Source organism: Mirounga leonina, unplaced genomic scaffold, assembly GCF_011800145.1.
Source record: "Mirounga leonina isolate KUSES-001 unplaced genomic scaffold, KU_Mleo_1.0 Mir_168, whole genome shotgun sequence".
NCBI lineage: Eukaryota > Metazoa > Chordata > Mammalia > Carnivora > Phocidae > Mirounga > Mirounga leonina.
In genome coordinates, this window is record NW_023270426.1 from 32,069,634 (window position 1) to 32,085,539 (window position 15,906).

General features: G+C 40.9%; 1 protein-coding gene across 1 annotated transcript in view; it reads right to left on the reverse strand.

Annotated features, from left to right (window-relative positions):
* Positions 1-15,906, reverse strand: part of ANKRD55 (ankyrin repeat domain 55) — a 267,455-nt gene that overhangs the window by 29,231 nt on the left and 222,318 nt on the right. The window contains exon 10 of the mRNA XM_035014447.1: positions 8,124-8,184. Coding sequence (XP_034870338.1) covers positions 8,124-8,184 — 61 coding nt within the window. The remainder of the gene's footprint in view (positions 1-8,123; positions 8,185-15,906) is intronic.

The following is a 15,906-nucleotide window of genomic DNA, read 5'->3' on the forward strand; positions in this document are numbered from 1 at the left end:
TACAACAGAGACTAGGTAAACAGCTGTTGAATGAAAGAATGAATGGAGAGGGAGAGAGAACCTTGTGAAATGAGTCTGGAGAGGGAGGCAGGGCTGATCCTGGGATGTGGGATGGGGGATACAAACTCTGTATAAAGCATTTAGATTTTAGTCTAAAGTCAATGGAAAGACAGTGAAGGGTTTTAAGTGGATGTTGACATGATCTGATTTACCCTGTTTAGAAGAAATCACTCTGTGGCAGCTTGTATGAGCCCATCTGGTGAATCTCAGCTTCTTTCAGAGCTTAAGGTCACACACTTTAGACATCATTTAATAATACAATGAGCTTATGCTGGGAAAGGTAACCATGAGGACCAGTATTATTTGGGAGTGTATTATGAAAAGATGGCCTCTTCTCCTTGCCCACACCTCTCAGTTACCCAAAATATGTCTAAAATGACTCTAGATTAAGATGCTTGGTAAATGGGGTAAAGAGTATGGGCAGCTTTAAAGTTTTTTTCATAGTCACCTCTGCAGATAACATAAAGGTAAGAGTCTAATACTTATCAATCCAATGGTCTTTATGAGTTTTTATGTAGATTAATTCACCAAATCCTCCAAACAATCTTCTGAATTAAGTACTGTGCTGAAGTCTACTATGTGTTCCCCAAACTCTATGTCCTCTTCCTCCAGGGTGCACAGGGTACATTCCCCAGCCTCCCAGCAGATAGGGGTAGCCTTGAGACTGAGCATTGCAATGTGGACAGAGGGGGTGGAAGCCCCTAGTAGGCCTGCCTAGAAAACAAAACCCACGCAGTCTCCCACACCTTCTCTCTTTCCTCATTCAACAAATGAATGCAGAGAACAAGACTAGAGAAGATTCCAGAACCATGTAATTATGAAGCCCAGGACCCTGACTGATGGGGGAGAATCAGGCTACCCTATCAACCAGGACTGGACTATGATTCTAGCAAGAAATAAGATTTTACTGTGTCAGGCCATTGATATTTTGAGTTGATTGCTATAGCAGTTGGCCAACTCTGACAGGTGCCGCTGTCCTTCTCGTTTTACAGAAGAGGAAGCTGAGCTCTAGAGAAGTTCCCAAGTCTGTGAGTGAGCACGGAACTGAATCTAGGGTTTGAGGTTTATGAGGGCACTGGGATGAGAATGTTAATCCCCTAGACCAGTTCGAAAATTCTAAATCATTATATTATGGTCTGCTTTCAAGTTGCGAGAGTCACATAAGTGAGATATGCTCTTGAGGATATTTCAAGAAATTGGTTCCATACGGAAAAGAATGCTAATACAAAAGCAGGGGAACTTCTTGTTCTTATTCTGACAGCTGAATATTTACTGAGGATTCAGAATAACTCCATGCATTTCAGTAAGTCCTCTTCATTGTAAGTGTGGCCCATTGGAACTAGAAATCTGGACTCAAGAGAATCAGATTATCTTTATTATGCCTGGATTTCCCCTTCCCAGTGCTGAGTCCCATTTGCTTCAGACTCATTGGCTTCATCATGAAGTGCTACCAGTACTCAGGGTTAAAGACATCAAAGAAAATTTGAAGACACTGTAGTGGAAACTTCATGAGGGTAGGTCCTTGTCTGCTGTCTGAAGCCCTAGAGCTTAGAACAATGTCAGGAACATTGTAGGTGCTGAGTAAGTTGTTATTTAAAATGAATGACTTCTTAACTGTCCTTGATTGAATTTTTTTGCTTTTGTAAAATTTAGCTTTGCTTTTAAAAACTACATAAATAAAAAAAGGCAAAACATGACTTCTCCTTTATAGAGAATCAATTTGTCTGATATGGTCATTGTTACCAACTCTTCAACTGAAACCTGGTAGAATTTTTGATCAGTTCTCCAAATAGGTATATGGCAATCACTCTATGCATAGGTATGATTTACTGATATGAGAACTCAGTGTGAAAATAAGGTTATGAATTAAGTTCTGATGATGCACTGCTAATCCTTGTCTCCTAAACACAACAGTTAAACTTCTAGAGTTATTTCCTTAAAACAACTCCACCCAACTTCGGCATGCTTTGGTAAAGTGGTGGGGTGGAGCACTAGCATTTTTTGTATATCTACTTCCTGTCAAGAAATTTATATATATTACCTCATTGAATATTTATATACATACACAATCCTAAGGGGTAGGCATTTGTAGGCCCATTTTACAGGTGAAGAAACTGAAACACAGGTTAAGTAATTTGCCTAAGGCTATGGTTACATGCCATAGTTGGGATTTGAATCCAGGTCTCTTCAATCCTGGAGAATAACATTCTTCCCACACATCAGGCTGGTAGTCTTTCATTTTGGAAATGAGCTCAAATGCTGGAGAATTCTTTTCTTTGTGATTTTAACTGGGTTCAGGGTCATCTAACTTTTTGGAATGGTGGTTTTCATTAGTGTAAGGGTCACCATCCTATATTATTATTTGTTGCATTTGGCATTGCCTCTAGGCTCTTACTAAAAACATAGCTGGTGAGTATTTATTTTTGTAAGGTATTGAACTATAGATTTTCTTCCATCCCCCACCCTGGAATTTGGGTGATCATCTGACCCTAAATCAAGACTTGAATCATTCCATTCCTTCTTGAAATAATAATAATTATAAACACATACACACACATTGTTTATATTACACTACAACAGGCTGCAAATAGTCAAGTCAAGGGAACTTTTCCATTGCTGTTTTTTCAACTGGGCTAGTGAGCAATAAAAATAAATCCCCTTGAGTTAGTAATACGAAAACCAAAACTTTCAAAATCAGCTTCAGTGCAGGCCCTGGCATTGCACAACCCTCTGTGTTGAAAGCTTGTAAATAAGTCACTTTACAATTAAGCTCTGTGGTCAATGAAACAGGAAAAACAAACAGATCATTAATTGATCAAAATTGATCAAAATGTTTTTGGAAGATCTTTTTTTGGAATATCCACTGCAGCAGGGGTTATAGCCATGGATAGAAATCAGGCTTTGTGTGAGCTTAGATCGAAGAAATAAAGTACATCCTTACGGTCACTAACTTCAAATTGAAATTTAGCATCTTCTTTAAATATGAATATAGGCAACCACTGTTAACAATACCTGTGACTTTGCCAATGATATAAATCACAGATACTTTTGTATTGCATTAATTAGGGCAGATATCTTAAAATATTGTTTGTATGCATCACTAGTACAGTGTTATTTGTCCCACCACTAAATCTTAATGCATTAACAAGCAAGCTTGCATATCACCATTACAGATTTGATCTTTATAATATTTTGATAACTGTGTTTCAAAATAACTGGTTTCTTTTGTAATCCTATGTATTTTATTTTAGGTAGTTTCAAACATTTTTCTACAGATGGATGCATCAGCTTCACCAGCACACCAGAGGTGTCCATGTCATAAAAATGGACAAGGACTCCTGGCCTAGAGTCTACAGCACATTTTTTGAAGATCCCAAATGATATAACATCTTATTTTTTTGAGAGTAGATTTTTGTCAATAGTTAAAAGTCACCTGGAGAGTCAAGTCTGATAAATAAAATGGGTAACTGAATTGGGTCAACAAAACAAAGAGAAAGGGCCAATAAAATAAAATTATTTTAAATTTAGTAATTCTCTATATACACAAGTATATATTTGGGGTGAGGGCTCTACTATGTGCAAGTTACTGAGCTAGAGTCTAGGGATCCAAAAATAAAAAAAAGATATGGCCTGCCTCTAGATGCACAGGGAAAGGAGAAGGTGAGGGTTCTGAAGTAGCAGTGACTCTACTCCATTTTTTTTAAGGTGTTCATTTTTAGGATAAAAATTCTGGAGCATTAAAAAAATTTTACTTTATTATTTTACCTTTTGCTAACTGTAAAGTAAAATAATTTCTAGAGTCAGGCACTGTTTCTATTGATTTTGCCTTGACAGTGCACAGTCTCTGCTTATGGTTATGTCTTAGGGATGTTGTAAGTGAATTTAGCGCTAAGACTTATATCCAAAGGTTCACATCTGGTTTTGCAACTTGGATTTATTTTCTCAGAGCACTGTTATAATGAAAGTTTGGATTGTCCAGGTCACTCACAAAAATCTACTTATATCAGAATGTGCATTCAACATAGGATTAACAATATATCCTAAATACAATTAAAAACAGTGCTTCTCTGGATAAATGCATTAACAGTCCTAAACCAGATGCCATTAGTTTGTAGCCCTTTTTGATGGAGCACTCTTCCTGTCAAAGCTAAAATGAGAGCAAGAGAGGTTAGATTCCAGGAGTTTAGCAACTGGTTAACTCCCTGTAACTGCAATAGTCAGCCGCTCTCTGTGTCAGTGATTTCCTCTGAGGTCCAGAAGAACAAAGGCACAAAGGACAATCTGACCCATTTCGCCTTTCCCTCTTTGTTGAAAGCTTGTAAATAAGTCACTTTACAATTAAGCTCTGTGGTCAATGAAACAGGAAAAACAAACAGATCATTAGAACAGAACAATTACAAGAAAACTTAGCATAATGTAATTATGTCTTGTGGGGTTAGGGAAGGCCTTCTTTAAAAAGACATCAAAAGCAAAAGCAGTAAGGAATAAGAATGATCACTTTGATTATATCATATTTTAAAATTTTTGTACTAGAAAAGACATCACAGACAGTTCAAAAATGAGCAATGGACTGTGAAAAACAATTTGTAATCCAACAGCAGGCAAAGGATTAATGTTCAGAATAGAAAATAAACTATGAATCCATACAAAAATGAAAAAGTAACTCAATAAATGAATGGACAAAAAAATCTAAAGAGGCAAGTCACAAAAGAAGATATAAAAATGGCCATTATGCCTATGAAATGGTACTCAATCTCATTAGCTATCAGGGAAATGCAAATTAAAACAACAAGAAAACATGACCAGCACACTATTCAACTGCAGGTAGGGCTATAAATTGATATAGCCATCTTGGAGAAGCACCAGTCGTGTGTATTGAAAATAAAAATGTACACCCTGGTTCCCAACTTTGGTTTCTAGAGAAACGATTGTGTAAAATACTCAAGGAGGCTTGTATAAGAACAGTCTTTAGAGGAGTGTTTGTGATGGTGAAAAATTGGAGAGAACCTAAATATACGTTCATAGGGGAATACCAATATAAATGGAGGTATTTTCATAGGGTGGAACATCATGAAGCCATTAAAAGGAATAAGCCAGATCTATATGTATCAACATGAATAGAGCTCTAAGACATACTGTTGGGTGAGAAACCAAAGTTGTAGAACAACATATGGAGGGGATATCTTTTATGTTACAGTCCACAGTGCCTGTGAATATACAGAAGACTTTGGGAAGGAGACACATCAGACAGTGATTACCTGGGGGCTAAGGTGGTAGGGTGGAAGTAATCAAGGACTTACTATCATTACTTGTAATATTTAAATTTTTAAAAACCAAATGTGTTTACATATTACTTATACAAGTAAAAATTAATAATGCAAAAAAAATTGTTTTAAATCACTGAGCTCAGATCAGGACAGTTACTAAAGTGATAAATCATTTCCCTGATATGAAGTACTACCTCATGTTTTATTTTACTTCAACAGTTAGAGGAGAGAGGCTTCTTTCTTCCTGTCTCTATTCTGTAGTTTCAGTTTATAATCTAATCTATCTCTTAACAAAGTTAGATTTCTACTAATGGATCCTTTAATCTTTCATCATTTCTGTGAGAAGCTTGGGAGTCCTTCTGTTACTCTTGGAAAATAATTTCATTCCGACTATGTAGAGGTATGCCTTGCTCTTTCCTCTTGTATTAGAAAACCCTAATGCTTCACTGGCAGCATTAACTTACCATTTCCCTCATTTCTTTTGCCTTTGATCTTTTTCCTTCCTGTTATTTAGCAGATGCAGGGTGTGCATGTGCCTATGCTTTAACTGTTATCCCCTCATATATAATGGAGACTGCGTTGTGCTTGGAGCTCATTGGCAAAGTGATTGACGGAGGGGAAGAGCAGGCCATTGCTTATTCAGAACACTGAGAAGCCCAATGTAGGCAATCTACCAAGGTGGTGAATGAAAAAGAGCCTTCGCTGTGTTCTTTCCATGTCAGAACTGTCCTCATTTCCCAGTTGTAAAGAGCTTCTAGCCCTTATAAATTTATACAGATTGACTCATACTAGCAATCATATGTATATCATTGCTCTGTCTGTGTACACACATTATATATATATATATATATATATATAGACAAGAACTAGCACTTAGATGGGTTTCAGATGTGCTGTGACACATCCCAAAGAGGAAGCTAAAACATTGGAAGTAAGTGTCCTTTTTGAGGTCCTGCTCTCTGCACATAAAAGCCACTGGGTCACAATGCTGGTGTTAACAGTGGGAGGAATCTCCTCTGAGAGGTTACTTTGCATGAGAAGGAACTGGAGACATTTCCAATATTTAGCACATATTATCTGAAAAGTGTAACAATTACCACTGTTAGAAAGATCTGGGTCTAATGTCACTGTCCCCAGCAGCCAGGGGCCTTGCAGGGTGGGGAAGAATAGGGAACCATGACTTTGCTGGAGGATGTTCTTTTAGCTGAAGACTGAACGGAGTTGGAGGTCTATAAGAGGAGTTAAGCTTTAGGGTAGGAATGACTGAATTTGCCCCCTTTCTAAGAAACGCCAGTTTTGCTGGGTGAGGGTACGAGTGGAGGTAGAGGAAGTGGTTGTCAACTTTCCCAAACTCCAGAATTCATGATCAGTTGGCAAAAACTGTACCACTTGGGATGCCTGGGTGGCTCAGTCGGTTAAGCGTCTGCCTTCGGCTCAGGTCATGGTCCCAGGGTCCTGGGATCAAGTCCCACGTCAGGCTCCCTGCTCAGGTAGGAGCCTGCTTCTCCCTCTCCCACTCCCCCTGCTTGTGCTCTCGCTCCCTCTCTCTCTCTCTGACAAATAAACAAATAAAATCTTAAAAACAAAACAAAACAAAACTGCACCACTCAAGCTCCCTGCTTTCATACCATGGACAGAGTAGTCAGAGAGTGCTTTCTCATTGCTGGTTCTCATTTTTAAAGCAGAAGTTTAAAGCAGAGCAATCCCCTCGTTCCGAGGGTTTTGCTTTAAGCCACTGAAGACATGGGGAGTGAAAGCAGCATGTGACCACGGAGTCCGGTGGTGTCCAACCTCAGACTGAGGTTGTGAAGAAGGGGCTTTTCAGTGTGGTCATTGATGCCAAGCCAGCTGGGAGGAACCCTGTAATCAGAAAGCTTGAGAAAGATGAGGGCCCATCCCCGGAGAGGGCACTTCCTCCTACACTGCTGTCTCTGGCCACCTGGCTTCCTTAAAAACAGTGTAATTTGGGATTTTCATGCATATGCATTTTCAGTGCTATCATGCTTTCTCAAGGTTATCAGACATTCTTAGTAAAGTGAAGCCAAACCACAACATTATATTAAATGTTATATTAAATTATATTATTATATTATATTATATTAAAACAACAACAACATTAAAAACCAGGTATTTAAATCGGTTTAAAGAAGCATGTTAAAGAAAACAGGCTGGTTAATGATAATCAGTCCTGTTTTTTTTTTTTAAACAGTTAAGTAGCTAGAATAAGATCCTAAGCTACTCTGGGGCAGCTCTGCCTGGTATCTGGTAACAGTCCTGCAGGAATTTTGCTTGAGAGTCTGTATTGTCTTCTTGGAAGCCTTATGTTGTCTCTGCCACATAAAGGAAATAGCAACTGTGATCATTGGCAGTAATGATGTGGGCCTCCAGAGCATGGAGCCTGGAATTATCCTCAATCTGTCATCTTTCTCTCAAAGGGAGAGCAATGGCAGCCACAGCTTGCCCTTGATGTTTCTGGGACTCAAGAAGACAGGAAAGAGCAACATTTATTTCTCAATATCCAGAGGGAAATTACAAAATTTCAGTGGTATGATAGATGCTTAAGTACTTAATGCAAGAAATCCTTCCCTAGTAGAAGCTACCCATAACCAGGGTGGGGATAAATTTCTGCCTGAGGGTTAAGAGTAGAGACACAAGCTCCCCTCTCCAGGTAGGAACCCCCAAATGTGCTCCATCCCCTCCCTGAACCTTTATGAGAGAAAGCGCTGGTTGAGAAAAGCCCTTCCTTCTACCCTGATAGGTGCAATGGCCAACTGTTCCTTGAGAGGGCAGGCTCACCTCATTGTCCTGGTGATTAATCTCGCTGAGATTTGACTGTTGCACCAAGACTGTTAGGAGCCTGTGAAGAAAAATAGGAGAAGAGGCTCAAAAGAACAGAATCTGTATGAGAACATAACGCTAGAAAGACAGTCCATTGAAGGCCTCCAAATGAAGATGGGCCCTTTCTGTTTATCTAGGAGAAAGAGCCATAGAAAAGAAGACAGTGTGATCTGTGAGGAGGCACCTGGGGGGATTCCTCTCTCTTTTCTCCTCCAACCTCCTCTCTGTCTCAGTGCCTCAGCTGGGGGTGGGGCACAAAGGGCATGGAGAAGGTGAATCTTTTTTTAATTTTTAAAATTTTTTTATTAATATATAATGTATTATTTGTTTCAGGGGTAGGGTCTGTGATTCATCAGTCTTACAGAATTCACAGCGCTCACCATAGCACATACCCTCCCCAATGTATGGATGGGTGATGGATGTTGAGGAGAAGGTGAATCTTTAGGTTCATCTTATTCACCAGACCTGTGTACCTATGCGTGCATTGAAGAACTAAAGTCCTCTAGTACTTATTCTTTATTCTTTTACATAACTGTATACAATGCTTTCAAATTGCTTTACCATCAGTACACGGGTCGTGCCTTTTAAATGTATAGATTATATAAGGAGACAGCATTTACAACTTCGCTTATTTTCTACAAAACATACAAATATCTAAGCATGAAATGACACTAATCAGTGTGAAACAACTATCAGTGATTCTCAAGTTCAAGTTTTTATCTCAGTTGGGTCCCACACTTGGTTGACGGCGGTCAACACCATGAGAGAAGTGGCTGAGTGCAGTGGTTAGGGACCCAGAATCTGGAGCCAGACTGTGCGGGTTCACATCCCAGCCCTGCTACTGACCAGCTTTGTGACCACAGGCAAATATCTTACCCTCTCTGTACCTAAGCTTCCTCATCTGTAAAATGGAATTAATGAAAAGTGCCTACTTTATAGCTCAGTGTGAGGATTAAATGAGTTAATGCATACAGTATTTACAGCATGCCTGGAACACAGCAAGTGTTATTTCTAGAACACTTAACCCTGGAAGTGTTTTTTTTCTTTTTAAGATTTTATTTATTTATTTGAGAGAGAGAGTGAGCAAGAGAGAGCATGAGTGGAGGGGAGGGAGAGGGAGAAACAGATTCGCCTGATGAGCAAGGAGCCCAGTGCGGGGCTTGATCCCAGGACCCTGGGATCATGACCTGAGCTAAAGGCAGACGCTTAACCGACTGAACCACCCAGGCGCCCCAACCCTAGAAGTTTTAACCCTGGCTCCATCTCAGAATCTCCAGGGGAAATTTTTTAAAAACCACAAATACCTGGATTCTATATTCAGGGTTTCTGACTCAGTAGGTCTGGATAGAAGCTCAGCTTTCACAGTTTAAAAGGGCTGTTCAGGAAATTCTAGTAAACAGGTCTGAAAACCACTGAGAAAGGTATTGAATAAATTAATCAATGGATACTCATTGCTATGAACTGAATTGTGTCGTCCCCCCCGCCAACCTCCAAATTCATATGGCTCTGACCTCCAATGCTTCAGAATGTGACTGTATTTGGAGACTGAGCCTTTAAAGAGTAATTAAGTTAAAATGAAGCCATTAGGGTGGGTCCTAATCCAATTTGACTGATGTTCTCAGAAAAAGAGATTAGGGCCCACAGAAACACATCAGGTGCAGGGGCTCCCAGAGGAAAGACCATGTAAAAAGGCAGCAAGCGGGTGATTATCTGCAAGCCAAGGACAGAAGACTCAGAGAAAACCAACCCTTCTGGCACCTCACTCGTGAACTTCCAGCCTCCAGAAATTTGAAAAAATAGATTTTTGTTGCTTAAGCCATCCGGTCTTTGCAGTTCTGTTATGGAGGCCCTACCAATCTAACATACCCAATCAAGATGACAAACGCATGTCTATGGGGAGACAGTGAAGGAAATTAATTTTGGAAGAAGTATTTGAAAAAATGAAATGGTTTAGCCTTTCCCCCAGTCAGATTTTCATTGTTTCTCAGCTTAGGTAACATGTAGTCCTTCCTGAGTGTTAAATTGCTACCTACAATAGAAGAAAAGAAAGTGGGACCGATCATGTTGCATTAGTGGTAAATGTAACACAAAGAGAGCTTAACGAGGGATGCCCTTCTGGTTGTTTGCTGTGGAGGTGAAATAACCAGGAAGCCCAAGGTTTAAATCTAGTCTTATCACTGTCTTTTGGGGAGACAGGATAATGCTGTGCTTTAATTCTGCCCTCACTCCCGCGTGACCTCTCTGAGCTTCTGTATCCTCACGTTTATCATGGTGGTAACAGCATGGGGATAACAGGTGGTAAGGACTGAATACCCTAACAGGCATAAAGCTCTTAGTACACCGACTTGAAAAGAACAGTGGCTCTAAATGCAAGCTTTCTGAATTCTAAAATTCCTCCATCTAGTGGGATGAGGCTATAAAAATAATTGCACTTGGGGATAACGCTGTATTTATCTCGGTAATTATATTTCACTACTGGATATATTTTCCCTTATAGTTGCTTTATAAGGCTGGAAGGCAACTAGTAACTGATTTTCTTCTATCTCTTTACTGGCCATTGTTTAATCTCTAGGGCTCATTTGGTCTGAAGTGTGGGGGGATAGTGGGAGGGAAAGGCAAGAGGTCAGCTGTGGTCCAATCTGGTTATCCTCGGCTAACCCTGAGCAGACTGAGATCATATGTAGCCAGACAGCATCTTCTGGGGCTGCTCCAGAACAGTGATCACACTGAAGGAAGTCGGGCTCTGACCAGATGGGAATGAGGGAGGGGAGAGCAAGACCTCTTGTCACATCCTGGGGATGCCAGGGTCATGGGATGAATCCTGTAGCTGGATATTTCTCTATTTGCTTCTTAAATCTATTTGCTACCCTTCAATGTTCCGCTCTGAGATTGACCTGCAATGTCTTTATCATGCAGGCTCCCTTGCCCCTGACTTCTTTCTGGGTTTGGCCAGGAGAACTGGCAGGAGAGAGGGGGGAAGCCACTTCCTTTTCTGACCATGACTTCTTTTCTTTACCAAAGGCCATGGCTCCTGCCAGGTGGATCCTCTTCTCCAGCCAGGGCTCTCAGCAGGTTCCAATAACAGCTCCCTTCCTTGCCCCTCCGGCCTAGGGGTGGAACATTTTCCTGTTTTGAGGGGTGGGCAGGTGGAAGTGGGGAATTCTGTTACCAACTCTTGTTAGGTAATTTTCAGTAGTCTTCCATGAAGCTTTCTAGAGTTACCCTCTATTATTCCACGACTTTACTCTTATGACCAATTGATACATGCCCATCTATATTGCTTGATTCCGTTTGATTCCTAAGTGTCTCAGATTCATCGATTTTCAAAGATGGACACAAATTTACAGATAAGTATCTCTCTTTTTTTGTGAGAGCAAATGACATGAGCCCCTACCTTGCTTGCAGGGCCATCATGCATTGCCGTGGTGGTGATCCAGACTAGACTAGAAAGCAGGTGTTTGGTTTCCAGCCTGGGGCTTCTGTGCTGTTCCATGGTACAGGGGTCATCTGCCAGATGCTGGTCCCACATCTGTCTTAATTACCAGAGGACTCACAGACCTCTTGGTTTTGTTTTCTCAGAGCTCTCGTTCTGTGCGAAGGTGGTTTAAGAGTATTTCTCCCACAACCCCCAGCCTAGTCTCCTATTAGCACCAGCTCTGTCCTGTTCTCAACTCTCTAGGAAGCAGTGCAAAGCCTACCTTATCCCAGGTAGCAGGACAGCAGGCGCAGATGCCCAGCAGGAGCACTCCCAGACAGGTAGCGTGGTGGGTGGTAAGACAACAAATGCTGGGGCCATTAGAATCCCTGCTCCATTACCAGCCAGCCAGTAAACTTAGGCAAGCTAGGAAACTCTCAGTGCCCATATTTTCTTATCTTTGAAATAGAAATAATAATAACACCTACTTCTTCTTTTTTTTAATAAAGATTTTATTTATTTATTTGACAGAGAGAGAGAGCGCGCACAAGTAGGCAGAGTGGCAGGCAGAGGGAGAGAGAGAAGCAGGCTCTCCGCTGAGCACGGAGCTGGACGTGGGGCTCGATCCCAGGACCCCAGGATCATGACCTGAGCCGGAGGCAGCCTATTAACCGACTGAGCCATCCAGGTGCCCCTAATAACACCTACTTCTTAAAGATCTGTTGTGATTTTAAGTGTGTCAATACATACAAAGCACTTAGGATGACATTTACATGCTGTAATAAGTTCTCTGTAATTTAATATTTTTTTTTTTTTAGAGAGAGAGAGTGTGTGTTTGGTGGGTAGGCAGAGGGAGGGAGAGAGAGAGAATCTCAAGCAGGCTCCATGCCCAGCACAGAGCCCATGTGAGGCTGGATCTCATGATTCTGAGCTCATGACCTGAGCCAAAACCAAGAGTTGGACTTTAACCAACTGAGCCATTCAGGCACCCCTAATTTAATAATTTTTTAAAAAGCTCCACTCTTTATGTTTGGGGATCCCCTTATCTCTATGAGGTGACTGGGAGGCCAGAGAGAGATCAGCTAGATGTGTGCTGGGGTGAGGGTAGCTTGGCTCTGTGGGCTTCTCTGTTTTGCTGGCTCCTTGGGCTCACAGCCCTGAATCTGGCCAGCACAGTGATAACTGGGGAAAAGGGTCCCTAAGCTATCTGTCTGTCTTCCTATTCCTAAAGCTGCCGATGTAAGAGTATCCCATAGTATAACACCCACCCACAGGTTAGAATATATCACCTGGTACCTTGAGAACAGGACCCCAAAGAAATAATTTCCTTCCTCCCTCTGTCATCAAGAGCCATGAAAAGAGGCAGAGCCGCAGGCACTCTGGCAGGGAAAAAAAAAAGAATCTGCCAGTAACCATGGAGACCATGAAAAAGACTTTCAGAGAGCCCTGTGGCTGCTTTCAGAAGAAATCGCCACTCGCCTTCCAATGCTAGCATGTGCAGCGTTGTACAAACACAACTCCTTTCTCTTTGGAGCTTCATCTTAACGATCATGCCCCCTCTTTCACACTGGTGCCCTCTGAATGTCCAAGCCAAGGAAGCAAGAAAAGCCATGGAAAGCTGAAAGGAAGAAAACGTGGACCTACTGAGAAGTTGAGGGTTCAAAGCAGGAAAGGGAACAGTGAGATAAAACCTGCACGTCTTTGCTTTTATCCACCAACTTGCTTTCGTGTTCATAATTATAAATCCCTTATTCCTGCATCAGCTTAAATCCCCACTGAGCTGCAGCTTAGTTAAGGCTGTGTATTGGACCTGGCTGGTTTGTTCATCAGTTGTTTCCATCACAGATTCTTGCTGGGGGCAAAGGGCTAATTGAGGTGTCCCCTTGGCTTGTTTATAAGCAGCTACAGTCTGAGGCTTCACTCTAAATAACTTCCAGTTGAGCACTGAGTAGAAGGATCATGCTATTTGGAAATCTAAGGGTTAGTAGATTTTAAAATGAGTATGAATACCTGAGTACAAGGACATAATGTGGCCCATACATATGTTTAGGATCAGGGGACAAGTAGAGATGAACGTGCACTAGCAAGGTAAGGAAGGGAGTTTCAGGGGAGCTGAATGGTTGAGTTTGATGTTCATTGGATTCTAAAGTCTAGCAACAGTCTTGCAGGGGCCAAGGGCAGGCCACCCCAAGATGGTCTACTTTGGCATGGACATTACTCTGAGTTAAAAGCAATCAAAACTCAGTAGACTCAGAAAAAGCTCTTTAGCTCCCCTTCAACTGCCTGCCTCTACCGGGAAGTGCGCTATTAACAGAGATTCCCTTTTACCTAAGAAACTTACCTGTCTAATAGCACAATCTTTGTTTTCTAAACATCTCCTCTCACCTTCCTTCTAATGGCCTTCCTCCCCTTTGTATGCTCAGACCCCAACCCCTCTCCTTAGATAAGTCTCATGTTGCTTGACTGTCTCTGGAATTTCCATGTCTGTGTGGATTCCCAGTACATATGCTACAAAATTTTAGTTTTTCCTGTGAATCTGTCTCATGTCAATTTGGTACTTAGTCCAGCTAGAAGAACTCTGAAGGGTAGATGAAACTCCTCCTCCCCAACACACCTGTATGTATGAACATATTTTTTTGTGGACCTGTGTGTGCTAAGGTAAAGAAGACTGGGGTGAGAACTGATGAAGTGGGAATAGCAGGGATTCATTCTTTAGCACTGATCTATGGTATTTCTTTATTTCTATCTACCTTCCATCATGATCATCACTACTATCATCTCATTATCACCAACACTTATTGAACTGATGATTGACAGTGTTCAGTCCTTTTCACATGTTTTCTCATTTACTTCTGCCTATTTACTATGAGATAAATACTGTATTCATATTTTCTAGGAAAGAAAGCTAGCTGGGCCTCGACAAGTTAATATGGTCATTAAGAAGTGGACCAGATTCAAACCCAGTCAATCTGACTCCAGAGCTTGCACGCCTGGCCACCCTTTACCTCAATCCAAAAAGGATTTTAGATGGTTTTCAGATACATATAGTAAAACAAGATTACAAGTGAAGAAACTAGACAAAGAGAAAACAAGGGCAGGGTAAAGATGATGCAATTATGGTCCTACATGTGTTCCAAAGGTGGGACACAAATTGGGCTTTGGGTTTTTTAAACATACAGAGAGAAAAACATAATCATAAGTCACAGTGTCCACATAGTAAAAATAAATAATCTATCAGGAGAAGCACAGCAATTCCTCCTTTAGTAGATATATTTTTTGTGGTTTCTCATTTTTTAGATGCTGTGACAAACAAAGTATTTCCTGACAATGAGACAATAAGGAATTTTGTAAAGCTTCTTAAGGTAGGGCTTAATGACAGAATGTGGCCATTAAAATACATTCTATAGAGTCCACAGCAGTGGATCCTAGGAGCCTAGCAGGTCCCCTGGGCAGGTTACTTATCCTCACACATACACTGGGTAATAAATTTTCTTCTTAGTGCCTCAGCTTCCTTATCTATAAAATGGGGATAGAGATACCTATCACATAAAGGTGTGGCCAAGATTAGATGAGATAATACATGGAAAGCACTCAGAACTTTGCTCTGAACATGGTAAATAATCAGGGCTATTTGTCCTCCTTTTCCTCCTCATTGTAAATGCAGGCCTATATACTTTAGTGGTTAGCCGAACCAGCCTAAAGTTGTATCCACTTAGGAAAATTAAGCAAACAGGTTTGCATGGCCTAATGGAAGGTCACTCCTTCTGCATTGTGTCTGTAGGATTAGGAAGTACCCACAAGCCAGACCAATTTTTTTTTTTTCCAGAAAACAATTACAATTTCATGCTGACACACAAACAAATGGAAGAAAGAAGGCCAACTTTTGTGCCAGAGAGCTTGGCTTGGCTGCTTTCTGCTTAAAACACTGAATGCAGATGCTATCAAACCCTGACATGGCCGTAACTTTTCTCATAAAACAATGATAAAATATCTAATTTTAAGCAATGTAATTCCAGAGGGAATTCTTTAAGGCAAGCTAGTTTCTAAATGTTCTCTAGGTAACAAAGCCAGTTGCTTTGCTATATGAGTTGTTGAGGTTTAACCCAATTCATTTTTGGAGAACATTTACCAGAAATGATGGTTTTGGAATAGTTAATCTTAACCTTTGGGTTTTCCTAGTTACCACAGCTAGTATTATCATAACTAAAGCAGGATTTTATCTTCCAGAATGAGTGAAGTGTCCATTTAGGACAATAAAACTGTATCATCAGCACACGGAAGGATGTTGATTTTTCTGGCTTCAACTCTTCTGAAGGTGGTGGTTGG